This window comes from Branchiostoma lanceolatum, chromosome 2 (assembly GCF_035083965.1).
Source record: "Branchiostoma lanceolatum isolate klBraLanc5 chromosome 2, klBraLanc5.hap2, whole genome shotgun sequence".
Classification (NCBI taxonomy): Eukaryota; Metazoa; Chordata; class Leptocardii; order Amphioxiformes; family Branchiostomatidae; genus Branchiostoma; species Branchiostoma lanceolatum.
The window spans coordinates 36,086,495-36,096,783 of NC_089723.1; the positions used below are offsets into that span (position 1 = coordinate 36,086,495).

General features: G+C 44.4%; 2 protein-coding genes across 2 annotated transcripts; both read right to left on the bottom strand.

Moving 5' to 3' along the window:
• Positions 1–93: 93 nt before the first annotated feature.
• Positions 94–5,510, bottom strand: LOC136427020 (uncharacterized). The gene is made up of 7 exons (XM_066415739.1): positions 5,503–5,510; positions 5,139–5,253; positions 4,160–4,288; positions 3,123–3,295; positions 2,453–2,708; positions 1,881–2,049; positions 94–1,194 (listed from the first exon to the last, which is right to left on the bottom strand). Exons 1-7 carry the CDS (start codon positions 5,508–5,510, stop codon positions 872–874), a joined length of 1,173 nt encoding a protein of 390 aa, XP_066271836.1. The 3' UTR covers positions 94–871.
• Positions 5,344–10,166, bottom strand: LOC136428878 (uncharacterized). The gene is made up of 7 exons (XM_066418690.1): positions 10,064–10,166; positions 9,434–9,654; positions 8,667–8,871; positions 7,562–7,731; positions 6,859–7,084; positions 6,341–6,489; positions 5,344–5,742 (listed from the first exon to the last, which is right to left on the bottom strand). The coding sequence occupies exons 1-7, from the start codon at positions 10,139–10,141 to the stop codon at positions 5,529–5,531; spliced, it is 1,263 nt and encodes a 420-aa protein (XP_066274787.1). The 5' UTR covers positions 10,142–10,166; the 3' UTR covers positions 5,344–5,528.
• Between the last annotated feature and the right edge of the window lie 123 nt (positions 10,167–10,289).

A 10,289-nucleotide genomic window follows, 5' to 3' on the forward strand; every position in this document is an offset into this window, starting at 1 on the left:
TTTTGGGACATTAAACTAGTAAATACATCTCGCTTGTTCACTTGAAAGTTCAGTTCAGCTTTTAAAGTTTAAACTTCATTCAGGACATCTCGATTGTATTAATCTGAAAAATCTTTATTTGATGGAGTTCTGGTTTCAATCTCTTTCCATCGTCTCGTTTCCAGTTACAATTTTATTATTATGATGTAATGAGAGTAATTTGGCATTGATTAGGTATCAAAACTATTCTGATTAGTATCCATGATAGGGGTCGTAAGTTAATGGTGTAGTTTGGGTTCTTGTGCAATAAGAACGTAAATAACGAAGATTCTAAAGGATTGGAATAGGTTAAGTCCGCACATCCGTGTAAATATAAATTCTAAAGATCAAAATCAGGAAAAACATTGCAAGACTTCATGCACATGAAAATATACATGCATACAAAGTGTGACTTTGGTATGCGAAAACCATCTAAAATTTTCCGTTGAGTGATAGCCATTGCAATCATATACATGTATTCGTTTCCTGAATGAAAATATGTGTGGTATTGCACTTTGAAATAAATTTTCATTACTTCTTTGTTTGGAGTCCTGAGAACAATCACATCAGCTATTTCTGAGTACCACCGTTGGGATCCGAGGAATGCTTAGGTCCCAATTAGAAAAAGGATCAAAAAGGGGTTCATGTGAGATGAGGTGTATCCCCTACAACCAACAAAAATTATAGGTTGTCATCCCGCTAGATTGATTCGGATACGGTACACTAGAGTACGACGTAGTTAGCCTGAAAGTGTTCGTCGTGAAAGCTAAGTCTACTGGACGATCGTGATTCCCCCGTTTTGTTGATGTTCTCTTTCCTTGTCATTACGCTAGACTGATTTGGATACGGTACACTAGAGTATGACATAGCTAGCCTTAAAGTGTTCGTCATGAAAGCTAAGTCTACTGGACGACCGCGAGTCTCCTGTTTTGTTAATGTTCTCTTTCCAGCAGCTGGCCGTCAGACGGCTCTCCGGCTCGCTTGCCCAGCAGCACGCCATGACGGCGGTCCACTTGTTGTAGTCCCGGGGTTCCCGGATGTAGGCGCCCTCGCTGGGGTCCTCCGGAGTCTTCGGACGACGGTTGCTGCAGACGAAGTCTTTCAGTTCCGAGAACGTCCTGATGTTCTCGTCCACGTAGGCACTTCCGGTGTAGCATATCTCCCACATCATGAGACCTGGGGAAAGGTGGGGTAATCATGACTTCTCAAAATATGCCTCAAACTACAATGGAAAAGTTGCTCAAGTAGCTGCCGTGGATAGATTTTGTCAGACGTTTCAGGTAGCGTCCGCTATCTTTCGTCAGTTAATGTGGAAGGCCTGATAGCTGATGCTACCTAAAACGCATGACCGGTATATAGATGTCTAACTTTCACCAAATACCTAATATGAAATTGCAGTTGTGTGAGCTGACAACGGTCTGATTATCTCATCTGCTTACACTTTGGGTAATATTTCACCAGGATGCATGTACATGACTGTATAAGCTAACCTATCTTCAACAGATATATCGATTTCTACATGTCGCATAGTATGAGTTAAGTCCAACTATTGTATAATCATATGATCGTTACCATGTATTTTGTATCCATATGCCTGTACTTAGCCCGTGATAGGGCATGAATGTACAAAAAAGGTTATTATCATAATGATTTACGTGTGGGTCACGACACCAGCAATAGTCTTACGTGCAATTCTGATAAATCTCTGTGGTTCAAAGCGTTGGTAGAAGTTGATCGATCAATATGAAAACGATATGGTCTTGTCGCAGATGTATAAGACAGTCCAACTCAACTGCGAATTAAATCTGAAGAGTTTGTATGAACCTTGCTGGCCCGAGTTGCGTTAACCCAATCACACCTACCTACGGCATACATGTCCGACTCGGTGACGTAGTCCTGCCCCCGCAGGACCTCGGGTGCCAGGTAGACGTATCCCCCCGCCTCTGTCGTATCAAATGACCCCTGGTGCGGCAGGCTGGCTTCACGGGGTTTCCCGATGTTCGTAAGCTTCACCACGTCATCGCTGTCAACCTGAAGATGAAAACACAGCGGTGCATTTGTAATGTGATAGGTTTCTGGGTCCGACTACCTTGAGTGGAGCAGGAAACATGACAGAGGGAGGGTATCATGTTATACGTGTCTAAGATATGATTTATTCGTCCGTCTATGTGCCTCGTAAGCACGGACAAGCACAATCATCCATTGCTATCTAGACAACGGAAAGAAAATGACCAGTCACAGCCACGGTAATGTATGGTACCATGGTATACAAAGTCTTACGCAAAATAGCTCATATGTTGGTCGTACATTAACAATGAGTATAATAAAAGAAGGACAGTCTTTTATTCAATTATAAAGCTCCATTTTATCAAGCCCAGTCTTATAACAGTTTTCATGAAAAAAAAAACAAGGATTACGTGAAATCTTTACATACCGCCACAGTGCTGAGTGACAAGTCGAGATGCACGAGGCCCTTGCTGTGCAGGTACTCCAACCCGTTTACAACCTGCATCATGATTCCCATCAACACGTCATAGGGCGCGTACGCGTTTTTCATGAGCGCTGATTGGTGGATGTCGGAGATGCGTGTGCGCAGGTCTGTCACCACGGGTGTGAAAACGAGGCAGGGCAGGTGGCCAATCCGCGAGAAGCCGCTCAGGTGTATCAGGTTTAGGTGTTTCTTCACCTTTCTGGAAAACAAATACGACATTTGTAATTTTCTAAAAGAAGCTGGGGTTTAACATCACAGAGTAGGAATCCAGAAAATGGCTGTTTTATTCAGTATGCCTGAAACTGGACCAAAAATAAATGAAAACATAATTCGGAACTCAATTCCTGTGTCTGCCCTCTGATTTCATGTTCATATAATGTATAGTAAGAACTGTTCAGGATCACCACTCAGAGGGCCGATAAAATCTGGTCCATGTGGAAAGGTGATCGCTATGGACAGGGTTCTTTAAAATGATTGTGTCAATGGGAAAATCATCTATAAGGGACCACCAAAAAGTGGTCACATTGGTCAGGTCGTCTTTATGAAGAAGTGGTCGCTCGTACAGGTTCGACTGTACTTCTACAATGAGTCACAGGCTGCCCTCAATATTCACCTGAAAATATCTTCCTCCTGTAGGAACTCCATGACGTTCCGGTGAGTAATCTTCCCCCTGAACAGTTTGATGGTGACAGGCTTCGCCCCGGCCGAGCCTACCTGCTGAGGCCGCAGCTCTCCCCGCTTTAGTTCTGCCCGTAGTCCTGAGCAGATGGGGCCTTCATACACATCCTGCAACAGACAAGGATGGTCTGAGTATTTTATGTAAGGTATACTAGACTAATAAGGACCGATGTAATGGCCTAGTCGGTTCGCATTGTACACGGTAGGTCGTGAGCTAGTAGCCTGGGTGCCATCCTATTTTTACCGGTGCTCCTACATTAGACAAATGAAGGAGCCCCGGTAGAAATAGGATAGCACCCAGGCTAGTGAGTTCGATCCCGGCCAAGGACTTTGATAATGGTACATACTGCTTTCTCTGCTCAGCACTCAGCATTTGGGAAAGATTATGGGAGTTGAAAACATATCGCTACCAGTGGGCTTTCCTCCCTGTTTTAGTGATTGCACAACGTTGTGTGGCCCAAGGGCTATTGAAACGGAGGTGGGCGACGCCAAATACACCATCTTGTGACAGAAATACTTTAACTTACTAGACTATGTACTCCATGTGTACCGGTGAAATGGCCTAGTGTGTAGGGTGTACCTGCTGTTTACTCTGCTTGGCACTAAGAATTTGGGAACGAGTACGGTAGTTGAACACACACCACCTGTGCTGTAAAGATTGCACAAACCTGTGTGGCCCAAGGGCTTAGGATTAGAGATGTGCGCTACCATAGGACATGTATGGTGTGGGAGAACTTTAGCTTGATATTGACTTCATCTATGTGTGTTACACACATACAAGCCAATTGAATTGAAAAAAAAGAATTTCGTGTGCTTCAAATTAAGTTTTTTTTTCTGATGAAGTTACAGCCAACTCACAACTGAAGGAAAAACGTCAACTGAGATCCACTATAGCTAAAAACTTTTTCAGTCAAACTATCCTCAAACAAACAAGGGAGCAAACAAACAAATCAACAAACGAATAAACCATACCCGAGTGGCGAAGGCTACGGTTTGTGGGTCGATGTCGGGAGCCCAGAGCTCCTGGACCCAAAAGGCCTTCAGCCTTCGATGGAAGTTGTCCATGACTTGGAGAAGTGGAGAGTAATATATGGTGTAGACCTGGAACAGCAAGGACAAGGTTACTACCATTAAACACCAATGATAACAACAGCGTGATATCACAATCTCTACAAATCTACAAAATTTATTTGACCCCCGACCGTTTCATCTCTAGTGTCTTTTCTTTTCATCCCTAGCGTCCTACCTTTCCATCCCTAGCGTCTTACCTTTCCATCCCTAGCGTCTTACCTTTTCATCTCTAGCGTCTTATATTACCATCCCTTAGCGTCTTACCTTTCCATCACTAGCATCTTACCTTTCCATCTCTAGCCTCTTATCTAGATCTTTCCATCCCCAGCGTCTTACCTTTCCATACCTTAGCTTCTTACCTTTCCATCCCTTAGCGTCCTACCTTTCAATCCCTAGCTTCTTACCTTTCCATCCCTAGTGTCTTACCTTTCCATCCCTAGTGTCTTACCTTTTCATCCCTAGCATCTTCATTCAGGTCCCTGACCAGGTCCAGGTCGAGTTGGATCTGTTTGGGGACGACCTCCTGCAGCTGCTCCAGGCAGTAGTAAGCTGGCTTCAGCTGGTAAGGTAAGACACCGCTCTATCTCTAGCGTCTTACCTTTTCATTTCTAGCGTCTTACCTTTCCACCCCTGGCGTCTTACCTTTTCATCCCTAGCGTCTTACCTTTTCATCCCTAGCGTCTTCATTCAGGTCCCTGACCAGGTCCAAGTCCAGCTGGATCTGTTTGGGGACGACCTCCTGCAGCTGCTCCAGGCAGTAGTAAGCTGGCTTCAGCTGGTAAGGTAAGACACCGCTCTATCTCTAGCATCTTACCTTTTCATTTCTAGCGTCTTACCTTTCCATTCCTAGTGTCTTACCTTTCCATCCCTAACGTCTTACCTTTTCATCCCTAGCGTCTTCATTCAGGGCCTTGACCAGGTCCAGGTCCAGTTGGATCTGTTTAGGGACGACCTCCTGCGACCTCCTGCAGCTGCTCCAGGCAGTAGTAAGCCGGCTTCAGCTGGTAAGGTAAGACACCTCTCTATCCATAGCTTCTTACCTTTTCATTTCTAGCGTCTTACATTTCCATCCCTAGTGTCTTACCTTTTCATCCCTAGCGTCTTCATTCAGGTCCCTGACCAGGTCCAGGTCCAGTTGGATCTGTTTAGGGACGACCTCCTGCGACCTCCTGCAGCTGCTCCAGGCAGTAGTAAGCAGGCTTCAGCTGGTAAGGTAAGACACCTCTCTATCCCTAGCGTCTTACCTTTTCATTTCTAGCGTCTTACATTTTCAACCCTGGCGTCTTACCTTTTCATCCCTAGCGTCTTCATTCAGGGCCTTGACCAGGTCCAGGTCCAGCTGGATCTGTTTTGGGACGACATCCTGCAGCTGCTCCAGGCAGTAGTAAGCCGGCTTCAGCTGGCTTCTGACGTAATCCCGCAACTCGTTACTCCGGACAAACTGCTCCAGCTCCTTCAGAGCCATGCGGCTTAGGTAACCATACCTATAGCATGATGATACAGAAATGAGAGTTATGTTTGGAGTAAAGAAAACGAAACGCAAGAATAAATGAGATATTCTTCGTACACCCGAAAATGCTTCCATGTAAGGTAACCATACCTATGGCATGATGATAAAGAAATTTGAAGCAGTTATGTTTGGAGTAAAGAAAAAGAAACGAAATAATATTTTTCGTACACCCGAAGATGCTTTCATGTTACACCGTGGCTTGTTGGCAATGACCTTCTAGTCTCTACAATACTTCATCGGTTGCTGGGGAAATAGTCGAAATCTGGCCAAATATAATGAATAGAAGTTTATTTTTGCAGCCTACAGTTCTCTGGTGTATCATTCAGTATAGTTGGTCATTTTCTGCTGATTTTCTAGCAACATATGAAGTCTGGTAGAGAAAATGAATTTGTTGGTACAAAGATGCAAATTTTAGTGATAGAAACTTCTTCCCATTGCACTTCTCTAAACAGTAACAAACAAAAAACAAAACAATTTGGATACACGAGCTAAGTGTTTCATTAGAAGTCCCAGAAAAGAAAACTACAGAATGCTGTCTACACCTAACACTTAGATATCAAGAAAAGACTTACTTGTCTTGTTGGTAGGTGTTGACCTCCTTATCCTCCCTGCTCCGTTCCACAATCCTCTTCAGCTCGACGATCCCGTACACAGACAGGCCGAAGAACGCGGCCACGACGCCGATGGGGAGCCATATGGGGGACGTCACGCCAAGGGTAACCTAGGTGCGATCAGGTAGCATCATCATTTAGCATCATCAGCTACATGTATCAATTACCCAAACTTATATTTATCTATCTATCTATTTATTTGTTTGGCTATTCAGAACGCACAGCCAGGGCTCCCAACTAGCCTGTGGCTATTACAAAGGGCTAGCAGTTTGGTGAATGCTCCTATTCAAGCAGAACTTGAGGCTTGTATGGAAGGCATTTTTATGTGTTTTTATGAGTGTGTGTTTCATTTCTTGTTCATCAAAAGGTCAAACGAAAAGTTGACAAAATAAAAGGATCGATAAAACTCTTAAAAAGACTTCCAAAACGAGCGGGAGTCTAACCTCTGCTTGGAGAGTTGCTAAATGCTGTTGTAGTACCTTTCCAGCTGTATTCAGCCTCAGATGTGGCTCGATGAATAGTTGCGGCAGTTTGCTCCTCTCCTGGTCAGTCGTCTCCTCCTCCTCCTCCACCCCGCAGTCGGCGGCAGGCTCCATCGGTGCGACCGCCGTGCCGTCTATGGTGCCCTCGATGTCCAGCAGATTACGCTCGATCTTCGTGCGGAATGCCGTAGCGAAGAGCTCGATAAGTACCTCACGCTGGCGACTGGAAATAAAGAGGTTTTTGAGTTAGGGTTACAGACTGCAGTGCTGATATTGAAATTAGTGTATGGGCCCCTCGATGTCTAACAGATTACGCTCGATCTTCGTTCGAAATACCGTAGCGAAGAGCCCGATGAGTACCTCCCGTTGGCGACTGGAAAATGAAGGGTTTTCAGTGAGGACTACAGATTGCCCTGGTGATATAAAAACTGGTCTATGGTCCCCTCGATGTCCAGCAGCTTACGTGCGATATTCGTGCGGAAAGCGGAGGCAAAAGGCTCAATGAGCACTTCCTGTTGCCGCCTGGAAATTGGAATTTTTTCTGAGTTAGGACTACGCACAAGCAGACGTGAGATCGAGAGGTCCCAGGTTCGATTATTGGCATTATGGTCGACGTCTTCATTGGCAATAAATACAAATACAAATAACGACTTTCGTACTAAGGGTTTCTGCAACTATACCTGCAGACGACCACATTTACCTGAAGAATGCCTGGTCTTTTTCCCAGTCTGACAGGACTCCCTGGATACGCTGCGATATGGCGGTCTTTATCTTCTTCACCATGATGTTCAGGGTCCCCTCCACCTTGGGCAGGTCGGCCTCCGTCCAGGTCGTCACGGTCCGCTTTACCTGGTCACTGGTCAGGTGCTCCTGTTTCAATTTCATCAACAGGTAGGAAAATTATCGTGGAAGCTCATCTGTGTTGGTAGTACTCATAGTCCAACACAAAGGTATTGTCAACGACCACTGTTGACTTCTTCAGGATCATTAATCATTAATGATCATGAAGAAGGTGATAGTTTGGCATTGTACTTTTAAACAGGTAGGAGAATCAATGCAATGCATAGAAATGAATTGAATTTATAAAACACACACAACTATGGTTCAAATTTCAAAATACATTATGTACTATATATGCGCGTTTGTATGTACATGATTGTATGTATGTGTATGCACATGTATGTATGTATGTGTGTGCATGTATGTATGTATGTATATGTTTCATTTGTATATGATTAGGTGTGAGAGAAAAGGCCAGTCCATTTCATGAATTCTGATGATTACACCTCTAGCTGCCTAAAATATACGTTCAAACCTGTACCGACTCTATCTATATAAGGACCTCTTGGCCAATGACAATGTGACCACTTTTTGGTGGTCCCTTAGATAATTTTCCCATTGACACAAGCATGAATTAAAAGGTGACCACCTGTCCAGAGGCATATATACCCGATTGTATCTGTCCATGAGTGATCTTCTTGGCGAGTCTTGTAGGTACATAAAATGTACTCCAGAATCGTTTGGGGAAAATTGTCAATTCCATCGCGACTTACCCGAAGCGATTTGGCCGAGCGAATGGCGATAGCAAATGTTCTGACATAAGAGACGTTACTGAGATTCACCTTTACTTGTTATGTGAATTTCCTGTAACAGGAACACCTGCCCAGATTTATGCCAGTACATTTGTCATCACTGTATTTAATTCGCCGCTCACCTGGCGCAAGGGGAAAGGCCAAACCAGACATATGCATGAAAGTACCATACCAAAATCGGTCAGGAAAATTGTAGATTTCATTCCGACTTACCCGAAGCGACTGCATTGCAACGTCTACACAGCTGTCCACGTTAGACCGCAGCATCTTCATGACGTCATCGGCCTGGTCACCCAGAGCGTGCAGACGACTTTTCACCAGCTCGAACTTGGCCTTCCTCTCGTCACGTGACTGTTCTCCTTGTTGTACGTACGCACGTAAATGGTAGATGGTCCGAGACAGAAAGTAGTCCAGCCACCTATTAAAGTAGGAAAATGTGATATATGTCTTGAATAGTTGCAAACATGTAGCTAAAACATTTAATGTGTTCGAGGACGACAAGTTTTCTCTGTGGACTAGTTGAAAAACGACCATTCCCTACAACAATCACTGGCTAGAATGACTGGCAAAGTATCGGACAAAGATTAGGAAAGGACGTAAAAGTAAGCAGTACTCCAGTCAGAAGCTCTGAAGAAGGTGTCTGTCAGACACCGAAACGTTAGCAGGTAAGAAATACTGGTTGTGAAGAAAGAATTTTCCTACATCCGACGTGAAGGTAAGTTTTTGAACGTCATCGACTCGTATAACATAATTATTTTTATCCGCATATTCTAGCCAGCAATAACTTAGAAGCTATGGATGGATTATAATGATATGAATTAGGTTGGTAGGTCTTGGGAAGGGAAGGGAAAGGTCAAGGATGATTATGAGCCGCCTGGATACTTTCCTTGGTACTGCAGCAAAACGTCAGGTTTATGTATCTTTTGTCCCTGTTTGGTCTTTTGGTCTAATGAAAACGGCGTTCGAATTGACTCTCTAACCTGTAAGAGACTTCTATCCTCCAGTTCAAACTCTCGGGAATCAACCTCTCGAGGCCGTCGAGAAACCGCGAGAAGTCGGCAGACACGTGACCCTGGTCGCGCAGGCGCTGTGCCTCTGCCGTGGACATGCAGAAGACCTGCCGGTCTGAGGAGCCGGACCAGCATGCCTGCAGCTTCCGGATGGTGTCTTCCTTCACCAGCTTCCGTTCTGCTATAGGAACCTGAGACATGGAGAACATACGCTGTCGTCAAATAAACTTCTAAATTGAAAAGGGATGCTGGGCTCAGTAGCATCACTACAGGCCCTACAGGAGAACTTCGATAACTGATGGAGAACAGGGCCGAGTGGAGAAGAACTCATAGTTCCCCGTGATGGTATCGACCCCTTCAAGGTTTAAGGTTCAAACTTATAGTAAAGGAAATATACGAGAGGCCAATATGAGGACCTGTAAGGTAGGTTCGAATTCGAATGCACCCGGAAACATCGCTATTTCAAAATTTTGCGAAATTTTACCATGCCCTGTTGGGAAAATAAAAAACAATTTGGCAGGGTGCCTTTTGAGTCATCGTTCAACATTTAGATTACATTTGCACAAAACCGGACGATAGAAGAGCATGATAAAGCCATACCTGGTCCCACTTGTTACAGACGAAGATTGCAGTCTTCACGGAGAAAGCTGGGATGTCTTCTGTGCCGCTAGTCTTCATTGTGGCCACCTCCTTTAGTAAGGCTTGTAGCTAGAGACGATTCAAGACAAGTCACCATTAATTGTGCATTATCATACTTCATAGCATCTTCTAAATGTGACCTGTTAGTTGTAACTATCAGGGTATATCCTAGGTTTACTAGGTCGCA